General features: G+C 42.9%; 1 protein-coding gene across 14 annotated transcripts in view; it reads left to right on the top strand.

Annotated features, from left to right (window-relative positions):
- The window catches only part of LOC125392825 (beta-1,3-galactosyltransferase 5), a 580132-nt gene extending 559711 nt beyond the window's left edge, over positions 1 to 20421 (top strand). For 5 of the 14 annotated variants that reach the window (XM_087898745.1, XM_087898746.1, XM_085685846.2 and 2 more), the window contains 2 exons: positions 12369 to 12434; positions 14452 to 20421. In XM_087898745.1, coding sequence (XP_087754871.1) covers positions 14452 to 15378 — 927 coding nt within the window. In that variant the 5' untranslated portion in view covers positions 12369 to 12434 and the 3' untranslated portion in view covers positions 15379 to 20421. Of the gene's footprint in view, positions 1 to 12368; positions 12545 to 14451 lie in introns of all 14 variants that reach the window. The other 9 variants (XM_087898729.1, XM_087898735.1, XM_085685843.2 and 6 more) reach the window with 2 other exon arrangements.
- The last annotated feature ends 2765 nt before the right edge of the window (positions 20422 to 23186 follow it).

The raw sequence follows: 23186 nt of genomic DNA, 5'->3' as shown, positions 1-23186 counted from the left end.
AAGATTCAGAGTTTGCCCTGGCATGATGGCCCAGAAAGCCGGCATTTTAAAATGGCGCAGCTTTTTTCCTGCTACAGCTGTGAACCGAAAAGCATACGTTCAGCTTTTTATCAACACCATTTAAATATTTCATGGCAGGACCTCTTAAAAGAGCTGCAAGGTTTTGCAGCTAAAGCTGAGTCAGGAAGGCTCTCTTAGATGAAAGCACTTGCTTGCCTCTAGCAAGCAGAGCAGAACTGGGAAAATGCTGCTACCAAGAAAACATGCTTTACTCTATTATTTCCCAAGCTTTCTCAGGCTTTCTGTGGATGCAGTTATCCACGTTGGGCACCATTCTGCAACACGAAGGGCCAGCTTGTTGGGGTATCTGTACCGTCCAGTACCGCACACCTGGCAAGCCCCAAAGAAAATCACACAGAGGACTCTATAAGATTATAAACTGATGGGCCCATTAGCTCAGGCTACTTATTAGCTCTTATAACTTACGTTAGCCCATTATTTTTATCTATGTTAGCCACACTGCTCAGTACCTTTCTCAGCGGGACAGCTTACATTTTGTCTCTCCCGTGGTCTGGGAAGAACTGCAGAGGGAGCTTTCTGTTTCCTAGAATACTTCTGTACTCATTGCCCGGCCTCTACTTCCTGTCTGGTTGACCCACCTATACTTCCTGCCTGACCAATCAGCATTTATTTAATATACGATTGACAGAATACAGACAATTCTCCTGCACCAATTGACTGACTCAGTAAGTTATGAAATATTGCAAGAGGCACTGTGCAAACTCTCAGGGATCAAGGGTCCTGCCAGCCTCTAGTCTCTCACCAACTGATGTGAGGTTTGGATTGGACTGAAAGAGCAAACCCAGTTTTCTTCCCACTGCCTGTGTTGTGACACACAGCAACATGAACTGCATTGTGGGGGGAAAAATCAAATCTGTGACCAAATGAATTTGGATAGTTCTGGAGAAGATATCAAAATTTCAGAGATTTAATTCTAATTGTGATAAAGGTATTAGCATATATTAGATCATTTTTGTAGGTGTGATAAAACACTCTGCAAAAAGTGACTGGCAGAAAGAATTTATTTCAGCTGATGGTTCCAGGGGGATAAGAGCTCCTTATGGGAGGCATGTCAGCAAGGATGAGAGCAGGAGTGGGGGAGCTTCGAGATCACTGGGGACCAAGTGTTCAAGCACATGAGCCTATGGGGACATCTCTCATTCAAACCATGTTACATAGTGTGTGCATAGAACAAAAGGTACAGGTCTTAGCTGTCTGGTCCAGTGAATTTTAACGTAAAATCATATCCTTGTTGCCACCATTCTGATCAAGAATAGAATGTATTTAGCTCTCCAAAATGTTCCTTGTGTCCCTCATAATTAATAATTCCTCACCAAAGATAATCACTGCTCTGTCTTCCTCTACCGTGGAAAGGTTTTTCCTGTTTCATTCATAAATGTGTCCATTCTTGTGTAGTTCCTTTTTACAACACAGAGTCTGTTGTGTTAGCACACAATGCATATTTTGTTTGTATTTCATGGGTGTGTGGGAGTTCACTTATCTGTTTTTATATTAACGCGTATTTCCTGACAGCAGCTGTTTTAGGTATCAGTGTATTGCTGCTGGGCTCCCAATTTTCTTTTTCTCAAGCACTGTGAAAGTAGATCTGGACCTTTTGAACACTGTTTCTCAGAGTCCATCTCTTAAAGCTTGTCAGTAGAGGGTGAAGCTGGAGAAGCCTTGTAGGATAAAGAGTTTTCCTAACAGGTCAGAAAGTTCCTTTCTTGAACAGCATTGTTTTGGCTATTGTTTTTCGTTTTTCCATATGAAGCTAAATATTTTTCTTTCAAGGTCTGTGAGGAATTGTGTTGGGATTTTGATGGAGATTGAATAATCTGTAGATTGCTTTTGGTAGAATTGCCATTTTTATTATGTTGATCCTACCTATCCAAGAGCAAGGGAGATTTTTCCACTTCCTGATATCTTCTTCAATTTCTTTCTTCAAAGACTTAAAGTTCTTTTTGTACAAATTTTTAACTTCATTGGTTAATGCTACCCTAAGATATTCTATGTTATTTGTGGTTATTGTAAAGGTGATGCTTATCTGATTTTATTCTCAGACCTTTAATCATGTGTCTATAGGACGGCTACTGATTTTTTTCAGTGTTGATCTTGTATCCTGCCACAGTTTTGAATTTGTGTATCAGTTGTAGAAGTTCCCTGGTAGAATTTTGGGGGTCACTTATATATACTATCATATCATCTGAAAATAGGAAAAATTGACTTTTTTCTTTTCAAAAAAGAATCCCCTTGATCTCCTTTTGTTGTTTTATTTCTCTAGCTATAACTTCAAGTACTGTATTGAATAGATATGTAGAGAGTAAACAACTTTGTCTTGTTCCTGATTTTAGTGGAACTGCTTTCGGATTCTCTCCTTTTAATTTCATGTTGGTTTTTGGCTTGCTGTATATTGCTTTTATGATGTTTAGATACATTTCTTGTATTCCTGATCTCTCCAAGATCTTTATCATGAAGGGATGTTAGATTTTGTCAAAGTTTTTTCACCATATAGTGAGATGATCATATGGTTTTTTTTTTCTTAGTTTTTATATATGGTGGATTACACTGACAGATTTTCATTTTCATCCTGCATCTCTGGGATGAAGTCTACTTGGTCCTGGTTGCTGGAGGATGAAGGGTCACTTGTTCATCCTGGCTACCCGACTAGTTTAGACCCAAAATAATCACACAGAAACTGTATTAATTAAATCATGGCTTGGCCCATTAGCTCTAGCTTCTTATTGGCTAACTCTTACATCTTTATTTAACCCATTTCCATTAATCTGTGCATAACCACAAGGTTGTGGCCTTCCAGCAAAGTTTCAGCACATCTATCTCTGGCGGCGACTCCATGGCGGCTCCTCACTTTGCCTTCCTCCTCTCATGCTATAGACCAAGCCAGTTTTCTTTATTCATTAACTTATAAAGTCAACACATAGAAAGAAGGACCTCCCATACCACCTGGTGGATGATTTTTCTGATATGTTCTTTGATTCAGTTTGCCAGGATTTTATTGAGTATTTTTGAATCAATGTTCATAAGGGAGATTAGTCTGTAATTCTCTTTCTTAATTGAGTTTTTGTGTGGTTTGAGTATCAGGGTAACTGTAGCCTTGTAAAAAGGGTTTGGCAATGTTCCTGATGCTTATATTGTGTGGAACAATTTGAAGAGTATACAAATTAGCTCTTCTTTGAAGTTCTAGTAGAATTCTACTAACGTCTTCCAGCCCTGACCTTTTTTGGTTGGGAGGCTTTTGATGACTGTTTGTATTTCCTTAGGGTTTATAGGTCTTTTTAAATTGTTTATCTGGCTTGATTTGGTTTGGGTATGTGGTATCTATCTAGAATATTGTCCATTTCTTTTTTTATTATTAATTTTTTTAATTAATTTATAAAAATTTCCACTTCCACCCCTCCTCCCAATACCCTTCCACTCCCTCCACTCCCTCTTCTACTCCCTCTCCAGTCCTAAGAGCAGTCATGGTTTCCTGCCCTGTGGGAAGTTCAAGTTCCTCCCCCCTCCCTCCAGGTCACAGGAAAGTGAGCATCCAAACAGACTAGGATCCCAAAAAGCCAGTTCATGCAGACAAAACAAGTCCCAGTGCCATTATCAATGGCTTTTCAGGCAGTCCCCATGTCAGCCACATTCAGAGAATCTGGTTTGATCACATGCTCGTTCAGTCCCAGTCTACCTGGCCTTGGTGAGCTCTCATTAGATCAGTCCCCTTGTATCAGTGGGTGAATGCACCCCTCGCAGTCCTGACTTCCTTGTTCATGTTCTCCCTCCTTCTGAACCTCATTTGGACCTTGGGGGCTCAGTCCAGTGCTCCAATGTAGGTCTCTGTCTCTATCTCCATTCATCGCCAGATGGAGGTTCTATGGTGATATGCAAAATATTAATCAGTATGATTATGCACCAAGGCCAGTTCAGGCACCCTCTCCTCTTTTGCCCAGGGAACAATCTGGGGACCTCTCTTTGGACCTGGGAACCCCTCTAGAAACAAGTCTCTTGCAAACCCTAAACTGGCTCCCTTAGTTGAGATATATACTTCCCTGCTCCCATATCCATCCTTCCTCCCTCCCCCCATCACATTCCCCCAAGCTTTCCCCAATCCTCCCCTACTCTCTTCTCTCTAACCATGTCCCTTTCCTTCTACCCCCCCACCCCCCCATGCACCCAAGGTTGCCTGGCAATCTTGTCTACTTCCAATATCCGGGAGGATAACTATATAATTTTCTTCAGGTTCACCTTCTTATTTAGCTTCTCTAGGATCACGAATTATAGGCTCAAAGACCTTTAATTATGGCTAGAATCCACTTATGAGTGAGTACATACCATATTCCTCTTTTTGGGTCTGGGTTACCTCACTCAGTAAAGCATTTTCTATTTCCATTCATTTGCATGCAAAATTCAAGATGTCATTGTTTTTTACTGCTGAGTAAAACTCTAATGTGTATAGGTTCCACACCTTCTTTAACCATTCTTCTATTGAGGGGCACCTAGGTTGTTTCCAGGTTCTGGCTATTACAAATAGTGCTGCTATGAACATCGTTGAACAAATGCTTTTGTAGTATGATACGGCATCTCTTGGGTATATTCCCAAGAGTGGAATTGCTGGGTCCTGAGGGAGGTTGACTCCCAGTTTCCTGATAAACCGCCACACTGATTTCCACAGTGGCTGCGCAAGTTTGCATTCCCACCAACAATGGATGAGAGTTCCCCTCACTCCACATCCTCTCCAGCATAGGCTATCATTGGTGTTTTTGAGTTTAGCTATTCTGACAGGTGTAAGATGGTATCTCAGAGTTGTTTTGATTTGCATTTCCCTGATTGCATTTCTTTTAGATTTTTGTAAAAACCTATACTCTATTTTGTAGAGTACAGGCTTTCAAAGTATGACGTAATGGATTCTCTGGATTTCCTCAGCATCTGTTGTTATGTCCCCCTTTTCATTTCTGATTTTGTTAATTTCAGTATTCTCTCTCTGCCCATTAATTAGTGTGAATAAGGGTTTGTCTATCTTGTTGATTTCTCAAAGAATCAATTCTTTGTTTCATTGATTTTTCATATTGTTTTTTGTTGTTGTTGTTTCTATTTTATTTATTACAACCCTCAGCTTGATTATTTCCTGTCATCTACTCTCCTGGGTGAGTCTGCTTTCGGTTGTTGTTCTAGAGCTTTTGGGGTATGATGTTAAGTTGCTAATGTGAGATTTCTCCACTTTCTTCATGTAGGCACTTGGTGCTATGAACTTTCCTCCTAGCACTACTTTCCTAGTGTCCCATAGGTTTGAGTATGCTGTATATTCATTTTCAATGAAATCTAGGAAGTCTTTAATTTTCTTCTTTATTTCTTCCTTGACCCAGGGGTGATTCAGTTGAATTTTTTTTTTAATTTCCATGTGTTTGTGGGCTTTCTGTAATTGGTGTTGTTGTTGAGTTCTAACTTTAAGCCATGGTGATCCAATAAGATATAGTGGGTTATTCCAATTTTTTTGTTGAAGTTTGCTTTGTGACCAAGGATGTGGTCAATTTTAAAGAAGGTTCCATGAGGTGCTGAGAAGAAGGTATATTCTTTTGTGTTTGGGTGAAATGTTTTTTAGGTATATTATATTAAGTCCATTTGCATCATAACATCTTTTAGTTCTCTTATGTCTCTGTTAAGTTTCTTTCTGTTTGACCTTCCATTGGGGAGAGTGGGGTGTTGAAGTCTCCCTCATTAGTGTGTATGGTCTGATGTGTGGTTTAATCTTTAGTAGTGTTTCTTTTACATATACAAGTGCTCTTATATTTGGGGCATAAACGTTCAGAACTGAAACTTTATCTTTATGAATTTTTCCTGTGATGAGTATGAACAGTCCTTACCCATCTCTTTTGATTGATTTTAGTTTGAAGATTTTTTTGTTACATACTAGGATAGCTACACCTGCTTATTTCTTAGGTCTATTTGATTAAAAAAATCTTTACCCAACCCTTTACTCTGAGGTAATGTCTGTCTTCGAGGCTGAGGTGTGTTTCTTTTATGCAGCAGAAGGATGAATCCTCTCTTTTTATCCATTCTGTTAACTTGTATCTTTTTATAGGTGAGTTGAACCCATTCATATTAAGAGATATTAATGACCAGTGATTGTTTATTCCATTTGTTTTTTGGTGATGTGGGAGGTCCTTCTGTCTTATTGGTCAATGAATAAAGAAATTGCCTTGGCCTGTTGATAGGGCAGAACTTAGATAGGCAGAAAAGACTAAGCTGAATGCTGGGAGAAAGAAGGACAGAATCAGAGAGATGCCATAAAGCCGCTGCCAGAGATAAAAGTGCTGAAACGTTGCAGGTAGACCACGACCTTGTGGTGATATACACCACAAAATGGATTAAATTAATATATAACAGCTAGCGTATAAGAAGCTAGAGCTAATGGACCAAGCAGTGAGTTAATTAATACAGCTTCTGTGTGATTATTTTGGGTCTAAGCTAGCTGGGCAGCTGGGGAAAACAAGTGGCCCTTCCTCCAACATTTTGGTGTAGTGTTTGTGTGTTTCCCTTCTTTGGAGTTTTACTGGTGTGACGTGTGAGGCTATCTGTTACCTGTGTTTTTGTGGGTGCAGCTATCTTTCTTGGGTTGGAGTTTTTTTTTTTTTTTAGTATTTTCTGTAGGGTTGGATTTGTGGATAGGTATTGTTTAAAACTGGTTTTGTCATTGAATATCTTGTTTTCTCTGTCTATGGTGATTGAAATCATTGCTGGGTATAGTATTCTGGGCTTGCATCTGTGGTCTCTTAGTGTTTGCAGAACATCATCCAGGACCTTCTGGCTGTCAGAGTTTCCATTGAGACGTCAGGTGTAATTCTGATGGGTCTGCCTTTATATGTTACTTGGCCTTTTTCCTTTGCAGCTCTTAATATTCTTTTTTTATTCTGTATGTTTAGTATTTTGATTTTATTATGTGGTGAGGGAACTTTTTTTCTTGTCTAGTCTAGTTAATGTTCTGTAAGCTCCCTGTGCCCTCATGAGCATGTCCTTCTTTAGGTTGGGGAAGTTTTCTTCTATGATTTTATTGAATATATTTTCTGTGTCTGTGATCTGGAGTTCTCCTTTTTCTATCCCTTTTATTCTTAGTTTTGGTCTTTTCATGGTGCCCCAGATTTCCTAGATGTTTTGTATTAAGGATATGATGGATTTAACATTTTCTTTGACTGATGAATCTATTTCCTCTATTGTATTTTCAACTTCTGAGATTCTCTCTTCCACCTCTTGTAATCTGTTAGTTATACTTGTATCTTAGTTCCTGCTCATTTACCTACAGTTTCCATTTCTAGAATTCCCTTGGTTTATGCTTTCTTTATTGACTCTATTTCAATTTTTAAGTCTTGAACTCTTTGAAGTGTTTGCTTCAAACACTTTGATTTGATTGAAAATTTGTTTGATTGTTTTTTTCTTGACTTTCTTTAAGAGATTTATTGATTCCTTCCAAGTTTTTGTTTGCCTTTTTCTCCATTTCTTTAAGGGAATTTTTCATTTCCTCTTTAAAGATCACTATCATATTTATAAAGTTATGTTCAAGGTTTAACCAAAAAAGGAAGGTGTTTCACAGGAACACAGGGAATGACAGTCATCTCAGTGAAGCAGTCCTTTTGACCAGACCAGCTCTCGGCTGAGTACAGGAGCTTCACCTCCATGGGGAAGGTTCACCCATTCAAATGCTATTTTCATTCTCAAACACTGTCTCAGACACATCCTACATAATATTTAACCAAGTGTCTGAGAGTACCCCATGACCAGTCAAGCTGACATAAATTAGTCAGCACATTGCAGGAACTGTGCAGGCTGTTCTGCCCAGCCCTCACCCAATGGGCAAAAAGCTGGATCCCAGCTAGGAACATGGAGCTGAGGGCCCCATTTGGGTCTGGGTATTGCTGAAGATTTCACTGTGCTCTGCTGTACCATGACTGTTTAGGGAGCGATGAAGGATGCTTGCTCCATCTCACTCTTGGAGACACTTTTTCTCAGCACATGGTTTCTGTATAATTTTGGTGGCAGTCTTTCTTTTTAGGAAGAGAACAATGTGTGGCTTGAGGCTTGCCTTCCTGGCAAATAATGGAACTGACTTTCTCTGAGAAGGAATGGCTCAGTCTTGTCTGGTAATACTGGGATAGGATTCACTGGGGTAACTATTGCTCTTCTCTGGCTTCAAGCTGTGTGTGACCCATGAGTTCATTCCTTGTGCATTGCCCTTAGTCACTACCTGCTTTGTCCACTCTGCTATGCTCAGTGGAATGGATCTTTTCAGATCCCACAGCTTAAAGATTAAGTGACCTAAGGTGTAGACAGAAGTTTCTGTCCCACCAGCAGCTCCCAAATAAACACACCAAGGCTTCCATTAATTAGAAATGCTTTACCAATATCTCAGGCTTATTACTAATTAACTCTTACATTTAAATTAACCCATGTTTCTTATCTGTTTTGCCACATGGCTTGGTACCTTTTCTGAATATAGCACGCCCATCTTGCTTTTCTCTGCTTCTCCTGGCAAATCCTAACTCTGCCCTTCTTCCTCCCAGCATCCTCTTAGTCTGTCTGTCCTGCCTATACCTCCTGTTTAGTTATCAGCTGATCAGCTTTTTATTAACAATGATAGCAGTACATGTTTACAGTGTACAAAGATTGTTCAACAGCCCTAAGCTTAGTCACTCATTTATGCCACAGTGCCCACATTTGATTGACTTCACACACAGTGACCAATTGTTCTTGCCTACCAGAAGCTTGGGGCTGCAATCTGAGGATACACAGTGACATCGTGTCCTTCCAGAAAAATGCTGTCCTAATCTGTTTCCTGACGGTCCAGTGTCACCCCAAGTTCACTGTCTAAGAGGAAGGTGCCCCTTTCAACTCAAGGCACAGATAGCTACTTTGTACATGGAAATACTGAGAGTGTCACTTTGGACAATTTCTTGGTAATTCTATTATAGACAGGAAAAATGTCGCTACCCTTATGGAAACAGGAAATACAGGGAGTTTTGGCATTGGGTATTTCATCTACTTTGGCCATGGGCTGCCATTTGGTGTTTATGTAGAGGGTGATGCAGTGGAGAAGGGGAGTGTTAATTCCTGGGAAGTTTAACCTCTGTGAAGTGTCTAGAGAAAAGGCACCTTGGAGGTAAAGGTACTTGTCCATGGAACCTGATGATATGAGACCTGGAATCACATGGTGAGAAGAGAAAACTGGGCTTCCAGTAAGTTTTTATTTGGCCTCCACACTTGCATTGTAGTGTAAACACACACACACACACACAAAACACTAAACATACAAACACACTAATGATTTTTAAAGATATAATTATATTTACTTTAAAAAATTTATTTGTTTGTGTCTCTGTGTGTTTTCACATAGAATATAGTTGCCTGCTGGGCCAGAAAAGGAGTTAAATTCCCTGGAACCAGAGTTGCAGGTAGTTGTGAACTGCTTGACATGGGTGTTAGGAACTGAATTCAGCTCCTCTGAGAAAACTGCTCTGAGCCATTCTTATTCAAAACACCATAGTTCACTCTCTGACCCCAGAGACTTGTAGCTATACTATACTGCAAAATGGATTTAGTCCAACTTCAGAAATCCTATAGTCTTTCAAGTGTCAACTCAGTTTAAAAGTCTATAGTACTGCTATGAACATAATTGAACAAATGCTTATGTAGTATGATTGGACATCTCTTGGGTATAGTCCCAAGAGTGGAATTGCTGGGTCCTGAGGTAGGTTGACTCCCAGTTTCCTGAGAAACTGTCACACTGATTTCCAAAGTGGTTGCACAAGTTTGCATTCCCACCAACAATGGATGAGAGTTCCCCTTACTCCACATCCTCTCCAGCATCCAAATGAGGAGCAGAAGGAGGGAGAACATGAGCAAGGAAGTCAGGACCACAAGGGGTGCGTCCACCCACTGAGATGGTGGGACTGATCTAATGGGAGCTCACCAAGGCTAGCTGGACTGGGACTGGTGGAGCATGTGATCAAACCAGGCTCTCTGAATGTGGCTGTCAATGAGGACTGACTGAGAAGCCAAGGACAATGGCACTGGGTTTTGATTCTACTGCATGGACTGGTTTATTGTGAGCCTGGTTTATCTGGATGCTCACCTTCCTAGCCCTGGATGGAGGGGGGAGGACCTTGGACTTCCCATGGGGTAGGGAATCCTGACTGCTCTTAGGACTGGAGAGGGAGGGGGAGGAGGAGTGGGGAGAGTGGGAGGGAAATGGGATGTGGGGAGGAGGTGGAAATTTATAATAAATAAATAATAAAAAACAAAAACTCTACTGAAAGGAACTCAAGACAATGCAAAAACTGGACATATAGTCTGGACTTTATAACTTGATGAGCTGTTAAAGGGACATATACTTAGAATGAATATCAGATTCAATAAAATCCTGACCAAAATCCCCCCAAAAAATGTCTAAAGTATTCTTTTGAGACTAAGGCAGTCTCTTTATTGTAACCACCTGTAAAATATAATCAAAAAGATTATTATATACTTTCAACACACAATGTCAGAGAATATATTTTACCATTCCAAAGGGGAGAAAGAAAGCATAGTAAAGAAATATTAGATAAAAGCAAAATGGAGACTAAACACGGCAAAGTCCAAATCCTGTAGATCCAAACCCAGTGTCACTGGGCTTAGCCCTTCACATCCAGCTTTGCTCCCCACACCACACATCCCTCTTGTGATCCACTCCTCTGTGCAGCTCTCCTTGGCAAACATCCATGGCTCCAGCAAGTCTAACACCTTAGAGTCTCCATGCAACCCAGGCTTCAGTTTCAGTTTCATGCAATGGCCTTTCAGGGCTTCTAGGTCTTGCAGGGTCTTTCTTACCATAAACCACTGCCTGGTCTCCTCAGCTCTCCTTAACCACAGAGAAAAGCTCCGCAACCCCTTATCCAAGAACCACGTTGGTGACAGTCTCAAGTCTGGCTGCCTCCTTGAATCATGTTTGCAGGTTCATTAGGAACAGAAAATTCCTTAGGCCTCCCTCTTACAAGTCAGGAGCTTAGCTGGGTGGGGTCTTGCCCTGAGGACACCCTGTCTTTATTCCAGTTTGGGTTAGACCTTTCTTTAATCTTCTTCTCTCTTCCAGAACAATTCTGAGTGCCAATAATAAATTTCTCTGGTCCTCTTTTTCTCCTCAAACATTTTATATTAAATTTCTGTTCTACCTGATCTTTTTTATTATATGTTTGCATAATGGTGTCATTAGTAACCACATGAGAAAGTCAGTATTAGATTGTCTTGAAATTGTTCTGCCAGTGAAATTGTCCTAGGGTTTCTATTGCTGTGAAGAGACACCATGACCTCCAACAAAGCCACACCTACTCCAAGAAAGTCACACATCCTAATAGTCCCATTCCTTATGCACTTATGGGGATCAATTGCATTCAAACTACCACAGAACTTAATCCCTTACTCTTCAGTGTAGCCTCATGCAGATTCTTGATACAAGGGCAGAAAGCAGCCACATTCCTTGTCAAAATATCACAAGAATGGTCTCTATCCCCATTACTAATATTGCTCCCCCCTGAAACCTCTTGAGGTGGACCCCCATTGTCCACAGCACTACTGCCATGCTCCTACTAGGATGGCCCATTAAGCTCAGCAATCAGTGTTCAACCATTTTCCTCATCCAAAGCCCCACTGTCTTCTACATTCCTACAAAACACTACAAGGTCAGGCCAGTCAGGCTCTATCCCGCTTCCAGGTACCAACTTCCATGTTAATTACTTTTCTCTTGCTGTGATGAAACAACACGAGCAGAGGATGTCATGGAAGCATACAGTTTTTCTAATAATGTCAGAGGGTTAGTGTTCATGATGACAGCAAAGACATGAATGGCAGGAACAGTTTAGAGTTCACAGCTTGATTCAGAGTCATGAGGAAGAAAGGGAACACAGTGACAATGGCATGGGTTTTTGAAACCTCAAAGTCCATACCCAGTGACACCAAGGCCACACCCCCAATCCTTTCCAAAAGCTTCCACCCACTGATGAAAAAGGCATCAATCATATAGGCCCACAGAGGCCATTCTCCCTCAAACCACCACAGGGCTTATCTTCGTCTGGGAGACCACAGAGGATTCTCAGACATTTTTTGTTGTTGTAGGTAGGTAGGTGAGTCATATGGTTGATGCTCTGCCTCAGTTGTACCCATGTTAGAAGCCAAAAAACTGAGTCTATCAATGCAGCTCACACACTTGCTCGAGGTCACACAGGGAGAGGGCAAAGCATAAAGTAAAGTGAAAACAATTTGAATGCCATTATTTTCTTTCCTAGTTATTCCTTGGAGACACAAGCTTCATTTTTGGTAGAAAAACCGAGTCCAGAAGATTGTCTCAGAAGGTAGGGTGGAATATTGGTCACCACTGATCCTCACAAGGAATTCATTTCATCGTGGCTTCTACCCTGTGACTTAGCCCTCTGGAGGGGAGCTAATTTCTTGCTCAACAAAAGTGAGTGTCTTTATTTCTCAGTGTTACAACACTAACACAGTTGATCTCAAACTTACCACATTACAGGTGTCTAGAATTTCAAGTCAATTGTGCAAATCAGAAAATCAGAGGTGCTTTTGTGTTCATTTCTTTTCTCACCACTATGACCAAATACCTAAAGAGAAATGACTTACAGGGTGGAGGGATTTACTTTGGATCCTGACTTGAGGTGATTCTCCTTTGCAGCAGGAATACATACACACCACTGGGAGCAGCTTGTAGCTGTGGTAGTAGGGTGTGAGGTTTTTGCTAATATCTTGTGGATCAGGAGGCAGAGAGAGAACATGAAGTGGACAGTGCCATAAACTCAACACTCATCCCCCAGGACTCACTTCTTGTAGCTCAGCCCCATCTCATAAAGGGGTCTACAACTTTTTCCAACAGCACCATCAGCTGCAGACCAAGAGTTCAGACACATGAATTGTCAGGAACTCATAGTGATGAGTTGATTTTTGAGCATTCTTAATTAGAGCAGAGAAGTTTGTGGCTAGTCCTGTGCTTGCACCCAGAATGCATTGCTTCCAGACCTGTGCTTGCACCCAGAATGCTCTGCTTCCAGAACTCTGCTTGCACCCAGAATGCTCTGCTTCTAGACCTGTGCTTGCACCCAGAATACTCTGCTTCCAAACCTGTGCTTGCACCAAGAATGCACTGCTTCCAGACATGTGCTTGCACCAAGAATGCTCTGCTTCCAGACCTCTGCTTGCACCCAGAATGCTCTGCTTCCAGACCTCTGCTTGCACCCAGAATGCTCTGCTTCCAGACCTCTGCTTGCACCCAGAATGCACTGCTTCCAGACCTGTGCTTGCATCCAGAATGCACTGCATCCAGACATGTGCTTGCACCAAGAATGCACAGCTTTCAGACCTACAGGTTGTCTGGATGCATTGTGACATTCTTTGTCATGGAGTCACCAGAGGTCAGAGCTGAGGATCTGTTGGGAGATCTGGTCCCATCTACTGAAGGACAAGGAGTCTGAATAACCCTTCAGTGAAGGGCTGGCAGGTCCCAGAGCTGGGACCAGCATCTAGAATCCCAAGGTTGTCAGTGTGGCACTGGGGGACAGCAAGGCAGGCTGTCCTGTGTGCTTCACTGTTGAGAAATGGCCACCATTTCTATGTTATGAAAAATTGCAGAGTTTCTTTCTTTTTCTTTTTTATATTTTATGCATGGGTGCTCTGCATGCATGCCTGCACACCAGAGGGCATTAGATCTCATTATAGATGGCTGTGAGCCACCATGTGGTTTCTGGGAAATGAAATCAGGATCTCTAAAAGAATGCCCAATGTTCTTAATCTCTGAACCATCTCTCCAGCCCTCCACAGTTTTCTAAACCATGGATCTCTTCATCTATCTCACCTACCTGGCATATCAACTCATTATTTTTTAAAGTTCATTTTTAAATTGTGTATATGTGGGGTTTGGTATAATGCAGTATGCATATATAATGTGTATTGTTTACACAGATTCACAGTTCCATTTCCTTAAATATCTATTTTTCCTTTGTTTGGTACTTCTTGGGTAAAATTTAAAAGTTTTTAGTTTATGTGTAAGGGAATTTTGCCTGCATATTTATCTGTGCACCACATGTGTGCAGTGCCTATAGAGACCAGAAGAGGGCATCAGATCGACTGGAACAGCAGATCCAGGTGGTTGCTGGCAGGAAGTGCTCCTAACCACTGAGCTGGCTCTCTAGCCCTGTGTTGGGAACCTTCAAATATTTCTTTGTTAGTTACTTATAAAATATAAATTCTAGCCCTGCTACTAGATTGGGAACACCAGAACAGAGCCCTCTGATCTTGTGTTTGGGTATCTGTTACTCCACCCTCTCTCTTGGGAGACCTGGCAATTTGTCTTTGTTCTTTCAGATGGCCTTCATGAAGATGAGGCTGGTTTATGCTTCCATTCTGATGCTGGGCGTTCTTTGCTTATACTTCAGCATGGAGCCTTTTAAGGAACTGCCATTTGTTCTCAAGAAGGGTCACGGGAAGTTCCTCCAGCTTCCAGATATAGACTGCAAGCAGAAGCCCCCTTTCCTTGTGCTTCTGGTGACTTCATCCCACAAGCAGCTGGCAGCTCGCATGGCCATCCGCAAGACATGGGGTAGAGAAACAGAGGTGCAGGGACAGCGTGTGAAGACCCTCTTCCTCCTGGGGGCCTCAGACAGCACCGATGAGATGAATGCCACAGCCCAGGAGGGCAAGCAGCACCGTGACATCATCCAGAAGGATTTCAAGGACGTCTATTTCAACTTGACCCTGAAGACCATGATGGGCATGGAATGGGTCCACCACTTTTGTCCTCAGGCAGCTTTTGTGATGAAAACAGACTCAGACATGTTTGTGAATGTTGGCTATTTGACTGAACTGCTGCTAAAGAAAAACAAAACCTCCAGGTTCTTCACGGGCTACATAAAGTCCAATGATCTTCCCATCAGGCAGAAGTTCAACAAGTGGTTTGTGAGTAAATTTGAATATCCCTGGGAAAAGTACCCACCATTTTGTTCTGGAACAGGTTATGTCTTTTCAAGTGATGTGGCCAGCAAAGTATACAATGTCTCAGAGAGTGTCCCATTCCTCAAGCTGGAGGATGTGTTTGTCGGGCTCTGCCTGGCCAAGCTGAAGATCCGGCCTGAGGAACTCCACACCAAACAGACCTTTTTCCCAGGTGGCTTACGCTTCTCTGTGTGCCGCTTTCGGAAAATTGTGACCTGCCACTTTATGACGCCCCAGGACTTACTCACTTACTGGCAGGCACTGGAGAACTCTCAGGAACAGGATTGCTCTGCTGTCTGAGGGGAGCCTGTGGTGCAAACTTCCAAAAACCTTTGCTGATACTTTGCGAAGATCTGGGATGACCTTGCTGGGAACTGTCAGGGGTAGAGAAGGAGGAGGAAGGCAAAGAGCGCTGTACTCAATGCCCGGCATGTCCTAGAGTGGATGTACACACACACAGGTCAAGACTCGTTCCCAATTGGCACCCAGAGCAATAACAGATCTCATCTACCAGGCTTTTGCACTATGTTCTCAATGTTTGAGACATGCCTTCATCTGCTCATATCAGGGCTCAGTATACATATGAAGCCATGGATGTGATCATTCCCATTTTATAGGTTAGGAACCAGCAGCCATGGCCACTTATTTGTCCAAAGACCCCCAGTCTGTAGACAGAACAGGAATGAGAATCAAGTACTATCAGAATTTAGTTGGTGGCCCCCAACTGAGTGTCTCATACTTTGGGAGAGGTCAGTGGTGGAAGAAGCTTAGTGTGGGGGTATCTTAAATCTAACTGGCATCCTTCAGGACCTTTCCAGGGTCCCCTGCCCCTCACTTCCCAATCCTGCTAAGGCTGGGATGAACCAGTTTTCTCAGGCCTTTCCCCTCACTTAAATGATGTAGCTAGGCACTGAGTCTGTTAGTCACTTGGTACCCAATGCATCTTCAACATGAGACATGCATGTCTGCAGACACTAGTTCACCGCCATGCTAGAAGGAAACTGGGTTGTATGACCATATAAATCAAACTGAGAAACCATAGCTGAGTCTTTCTGTATAGGCCAAATACACTACTGAAATCCTAGCAAGGGTGACATCTCCTCTAAGCCTTTTGGGACACCTTGTCTTTGTTGCGGATGTCTTGATGGATTGATGGGGGTGACCAGTTGCAGCACTGGAACACTTCAGATCTCAAACTCAAGGGAAGTCAGGCACAGGCATGGTCTGTTCAAGAACTTTGCTGAACTGGTCCAAGCTCCTGGGGTGCAGAGCATGGAGATAGGCCTAGTGGAAGGGCTATCCCTGCATCTGTGATCCTTCTGACCCCTGCTCTTCACACTGGATTATCACATTGTCAGAGATCTGCTGAGAGCTTTGGTTTGGAATTTAACCCTGGTGGTTTTCAGAACTGGGTAAAAACAGGGGCTCATGGCCATTCAGCCACTGTCACCAGACAAGTAATCTTGGTCTGTATTGTTGGAATCATTGCTTTTCCCCTGCTTTTGATTTTACTAGATTTTACTATGTGCTTGGAGCCAAGGCTTCATGTGACTGTGATTGTAAAAGTTGTGATATGCTCTCTGAACTCAGGAAATCTTACTTAAGTCAGAATACTGTTAGGTTACCTTTAGGGCCTCATTTCCACACTTGTTCCTGTCTCTCCCATAACACTTGAGCAGGGGAGGGGGATTCTTCTGTCTGTGACATTCTTCAAAATCATACAGCACCAAGTCCTAGACCCTTACTTCAGAATATATGAAAATCTGAGCCAGGGAAAGATAAAGGGTGATTGTTCCTGGGTGTGTACTAGGGACAGCACACACCGTCAAAACCAAATCAGATCTTCTCTTGACAGAGAGGGAAGCCAAGGCTTGTAACAATATGGTGGCTTTGCCGTCTAGAGGGTGGAAGAGCTGGCATCAGGACCTGGCACCAGCCGCTTTGTGTCAGACCTTCCCTTTATTCAATCCTTCATTAGCCATGTTTGCTCACTGCATTCACACACATCACGAGCAAGGTCAAGGTGAGGGTCTCCAGACAGCAGACCTGAGTGAGCTCCCAGTGCCAAGAATCTGTTCAGGCACAGGTTCTTTTGGCCTATGCACAGTATATGGAAGCATAAGCAGGTGTGGTCACCTGTGCGCAGTCATTCTTTGAGGGTAGCTGCACTTCATTCTTACTGCGAAATGTTTGTCATTGGAGGCAACTGAGGTGACTCAGTGACTCACCCAGGGCCTGAGATGCAGTGGAGGCCCAGCCCTAAGCCTTCTCCATTAGCACATCATTAACATACCTTCCTACTTGCTTACTTCTCTCAGAAGCCTGGGGCTGGTGCTACCCAAGGAATCACCAGCATCTCCCTTTGCCTGCACACAGCCACCTCTGTTCTGGGTGTTGGCTAGAGTGTTGGTTTACTTCTTCATGGTTCTCTCTGGTTTTGACTTGGCCCTGGGCTCCCCATGGAATTCTGACATACCTCCCATTTAGACTAGCTTTATCATGAGGTCATGTGCATTTCACATGTGCACACATGCCAGATGCAGGTGTCTACATGCAGGCAGCAGGCTAGTTTTATTACTTGGGATGTGGCATAGCAAGTGCCTCCTATCTTCTCTTTGAAGCGTGAAGTTGCCTTGATCTCTCTCTTGCACAATCAGCTGCGCTTTGTCACAAGGCCAGGTGTGCTATGGTGGGGACTTGAGCTGAAGGAGTGGCTCACACTTGCACACCCAGAGGGTCTCTTGACCTCCAGCCTCCAGGCAGAAGTGAAACACACCCAGCTGAGGGAGCATAGCTTTTACCATCACAGCTGCACCGGTGGTCACACTACAGCGTCCATCGCTGGCCTCAGGGTGCTGTTTTGAAAGAACAAAGCCAGGCTTCAGACATCCTCTGGTTTCCCCACTGAGTCTGCAGCCTCATGGCAGACTGAATAATTCACAAGCAGAATTTAATATGGTAGCTACTGGGCATCACTTAAAAAATAGATGAGATGTTGCTTAGATCTTCTCCATCCCTCCATTTGGAAGCATTTGTTTTCTTGTACCACGTTTTGAAAATTAAGAAGTAATTTCCTGTATTCATCACATTAGGACTGGCATCTTAGCCTTCTTTAGGCTGGGTCTCCTGGTAGACAGGATGCTTACTCCTCTCTCTGGCTGGGACTTTGGCTTGGTATAGTGGGGGAGGAGAGTTTTGTAATTATTCACAGGTCCTGAGGGGACTTCCCAAAGGAGATGTCTGATACCAGCCAAGCTGCTGCATCTTGTGAGGGTGCTAGCCTGGGAGTCCCTTCTGGCCTGCATAGGTTCAGTGGATTAAGGTGTTTGCTGACAAATTACCCTAGCAAATTCAATTCAGTCCTTGAGACCCACATTGTGAAAGGAGACAATTGAGTTTCACAAGCCCACGGTGGGTCTGCACAGATGTGTATGTACACACATAATAAATGAAATGCAAACAAAAGTAATCTTTGCAAAGGCTCCTGCAAACACTGACCTCCCAGGCTCTTTGCTTATTTTTATTTCTCTGTGGCTTCCAGGATGTAAACTGTGCGTGAACACAGGCAAAGGTGAATTAGAAGTAAACTCTCAGTCACACCTCTACATTTGTTTGGTGCTTTCATTTGGCTAAGAATTTGTTGGGAAAATTTGTCGGGGGCTTGCCTCAGGTGTCTCCTGCCTTTTAGCCTAACTCTCAGGAAAAGACAGATCCTCACAGATGGCCTTAGATTGTTCCTGGAGGTGAAGATTGAAACTGCCCAAACTCCATTCTGTAATAACCAGGCATAGTCATTTTAAATATAAGTAGAAAAATAGATTCTGTGGCGGCCAAATGTTTTTTTGTTGTTGTTGTTGTTTTGTTTTTTGGGTTTTTTTTCTTTTTCTCTCTCTTTTTTTTTTTTTTTTTTTTTTTATGTGTACCATTTTGGGGTTTTGGTGCCTGGGATGGAGCCCATGTCTGCACAAAGCTCTCCCCAGCCCCTGGTGATTGTTTTGCATCATGCATTCTACTACCTCCATGCAGGGGTCATGGGGATCAGCTCCTGATACCTGCAGTTCAAATGCTGTGCTGGGAGTTTAGGACTGTTAACTTGACACAACCTATAATCATGCTGGAAGAAAGTTTTAATGAGAAATATCTCTTTAGTATCCACTGATGTAGGAAGACTCAGCCCACTGTGGGTGACACTGTTCCCTAGGCAGTGTGTCCTGAGCAGTGTGAGAGGAGGAAGTCAGCTGAGGGCAAGCAAGGACCCATGTGTTTTTCCTGTCTCTGTTGGGACCATGGATGTGCCCCACTGCTTTAAGTTCCTGCCTTGACTTCCCTGCAATAACAGACCACACCTGGGGGTGTGAGCCAACGAAACCTTTATTCCCAGAGCTGCTTTTAGTCAGGGTGTCTATCACAGTAACAGAAATGAAGCTAAAAATAGATGCTCAGGGCGTTACCTACACGGGGTCTCAGACCCTTCTCACACCACCATGTCCCTGGATGTCCAGAACAGAGGTGAGTCCAGAGAGCTGTGAAACCCTTCTTACATTCTTCTTCGGGAAATATCAGAGGGGGAGAGCGGACTCAATTCACCTGGACAAAAAAATACCCTCTGCGACTGGAAACCACTCGTCTGAAACTGAGGACAAAGATTTGTGGTCAAGTCTAATTTCCTAAAGGATAAAAACATTAAATGTCTGTGTCATTGAATGGTGTTTGAAATTGTCGTTTGCTTGTAGTTTGAGGAGGTTCTATAGGCTGACACTGTGTTTTTAGGGGCAGATGTATCTATTTATGATTCGTTATAATGGTATTTATCTTTAATAAAAGTTAAATTATAAGCAACATAATGCATGTGGGTGGTTATAACATATAGCTTCTCTGAAGTTATCCATATCTGTATGGTCTAAATTTGGCTATCTTTTTTTTTAATTGATGTTTGTGTCTGGATTTTTTTTTAAAAAAAATTGGCTTTGATTTTGTATGCTCAGAAAAGTATTGCTGAACAGTCTTGCTTAATTTTGAAATATAAGAGGACTTCTTGTTTCACTCATATTTTGGAGGCAAAGCCACAGAACTCAACAGAACTCTGAAAGGCTTTCAGGGCAGTGAGCCTTGGGTGATCAGTGAGGCACTCTTGGTAATTATAAACCCAGACAGTAGGCAATCATCCTTTGGAATTCTTTTCTCTCTGGAGTACTTTTCTGTTGTTTAAGCCTAAGGAATAAACCCTATGAGTTGACTGGCTGTGCCTTCGGCATCTCTGATGATTATTTGTTTTTGAGGTGCAGCATGGATTCTCGATCTCTCACGTGTCACTCAAATGGAAATAAAGTGGAGGAACCCGAAGTGTCTCCCTTAGACTCTAGCATCTGCCACTAATCTCATGAGCAGCCCTGGAAATCTCTGCACCCGTGCTCCTCACTACTCGTCTCCTCTGCAGCCTCAGAAACCAAGTTGGAAGTGGCAGGGAGGGCCACAGGGCTGTGCACACAAGTGCAGGGTTTCCTGGAGATGGGCATCGTCCAATGGTTTCACTCATTCTCGTCACCAACAGCAGCCTTGCCTCTCCATGACAATGTGGGGACTGTCCGTGGTCCCCTTGAAGGCTGGTCCTGTCCCACCTGCATGCCTGCCCTGTTGCCTCTTCAGCTAGGCTCCCACTGTTATCTCTCATGTGCAGCTCTGGTAGCCCCTCCCTTCTAGAACATTCCCTCAGCACACAGCATGCTCGCCCTCTCTACACAGACTGTCTTCCAGGCCGCCCCCTCTCCAGTTCTGCCTGTTTTCTCTTTTTCTCTTAGTGCAAAAACCCTTCCAAAGAACAGCCTTCCCCTTGTTGTCTGTCTCCAGCTTGCTCTCCTTTTCCCATTATATCCTGACCATCCTGGTGGAGGGACAGCACCCTCCCTCTGGTAACTGCTCCGACCACATGGGAAGGCAGAATCCAACCTGCTCCTTCTTCACCTCCCAAGGCATCTCATCCCTGCATTCCTCTGCTTACAACAGACACGGTGGTCTGCATTGGATGATAAAGAAGTCAAAGGAGGTGCTAGGGACGTGGCTCGGTGAACACAGTGCTTGCTACATGAGCAAGAAGACCTGATTTTGGATCCTAAGAACCCACGTAAAACTGGAAATGGAAGCATTTTATCCCAGCCTCCCTACTGTGAGATGGGAGGTGGTGACTCCCTGAAAACTTGCAGGACAGGGGGCCTGGCGTCCAAAGTGGCAAATCCCTCAAATGAGGAGAAAGGCAAGAATTGGTACCAGAGGTTGTCTTTGACCTCCACAGGTGTACTGTGACACGTGCGTGCTAGAATTCACACATGGAAACAGACACCTACACACACACACACACACACACACACACACACACCATGATATAATGATTTCCTTTCCATTGGAAGTCAACCTGGAGGAGCTTGTTTCCTTTCCATCAATAGAGTTCTGGGACTCAAACTCAGATTTCCAGGCTGGATGACCAATGCCTTTAATGGCTAAGCCATTTCGCCAGCCCAGGTAACTTTCTGTAGCCACAAATGACACTGACTAGATGGATAAGCACTGGACTCAGAGACTGAGTTAGGGTTAGGTTAGTCAAGGTAAACAGAAGTTCAACCCTGTTACCTTCTACATGGAATTCACATTAGGGCTAAAGGCACATGTCTTAAAGGAGGCCTGGCAGGGCTAGATCAATTCCCATCAGCATCAGGAACAGTGACTGCTGCCTATCAACACAACAAACTTACTTATCATTCATTTTGTGCTCTCCTAGAGTCTCTTCCCTCCCTCCTTCCTCCACTCCTTGGCTTCTTTCCTTCCTTCTTCCCTACCCCCTTCCTCTCTCCCTCCCTTTCCTCCTTCCACTCCAGCTTCAAACTCACAACCCCCCTGCTTGACCCTCCCAAGTATTAGGATTACAGTCATGTACAACACCTGGAAGAAATTTATTCTCCGCTAAAGAAAATGCCTGCTAAGGAGCCTTTGAGAGTAGAGTGTGACTATGGTGAGTGGATATGAGACAGGCACCATCAGTATTTGCTGTGGGAGACTGCATGTTTGTTCCCAGCTGCTCAGCCCTGAAATAATCACACAGAAACCATATTATTTGCAATACTGTTTGGCCAATAGCTTAAGCATATTTCTGGCTAGCTCATATCTTAAATTAACCCATCTCCATTAATCTGTGTATCACCATGTGAAGCCACAAAACAAACCCACACCAGTTAAGAATTATAGATAATAAAAAGAGTTATTTATTTAAAGGGAAAAACTTACAGATCACCATCCCAAACAACAATCCTCTCATTGCAAACAGGAAACAGAGTATCTAATCACTGGATGGGAGCTGGAAGCAAGAGAGAGAGAGCGCCTGGTTCCTGCTGCTTTTTAGATGTATAAGAGACCATGCCCACACCTGTGGGCTGGTGTCTTAAAGGCTAATGGCTGAAGGAGTAGAAGAAGCTCCTGCAGCAACCGAAGGCTCTGGCTTACCGGATAAAGTTCGAGCATTCGTCTCGGCGAGGCTATATGGCTTCTCTCTGCTCTGCCTTCTTTATCCCAGCATTCAGTTTAGTTTTCCCTTGCCTAGCTCTGCTCTACCCTATCACAGGCCCAATACAGCTTCTTTATTAACCAATGGTATTCACAGAATACAGAGGAGAATCCCACATCACCTCCCTTTTTCTGTTTAAATAAAAAGGAAGGTTTTAACTTTAACATAATAAAATTACATATAACAAAAACAGGTATCAAGCAAGAATTAAAGTTACATTATTTATATCTACTTTATCTTTTATTATAACTAAGTAAAATTATAACTATTCTTCAACTCCATCAAAGACTCAAAAAGGATATAATAGTACCTAAATTAACAAAAAGTACATTGTAAGCAACTTCTAAAACTATACAATTAACAGAGACATCTCACTGCCTGGACAGTCACGCAAAGTTCTTCTGTACCATTAGAGTATCAATCTTCAGCCTAGACGTCCATAGTATCCAGTAGACTTTTCCATGAAGCAGGAAATATCAAAGACAATTTTACCTATATTGGTAGTTTGTCAGTCACTTTCCTCTGTGTCTTGTCTAGCAGACTCCTTCATGAAACA

Source organism: Myodes glareolus, chromosome 2 (assembly GCF_982192425.1).
Source record: "Myodes glareolus chromosome 2, mMyoGla1.1, whole genome shotgun sequence".
In the NCBI taxonomy this organism is placed as follows: Eukaryota; Metazoa; Chordata; class Mammalia; order Rodentia; family Cricetidae; genus Myodes; species Myodes glareolus.
This window is presented reverse-complemented; position numbering and strand designations above follow the sequence as displayed.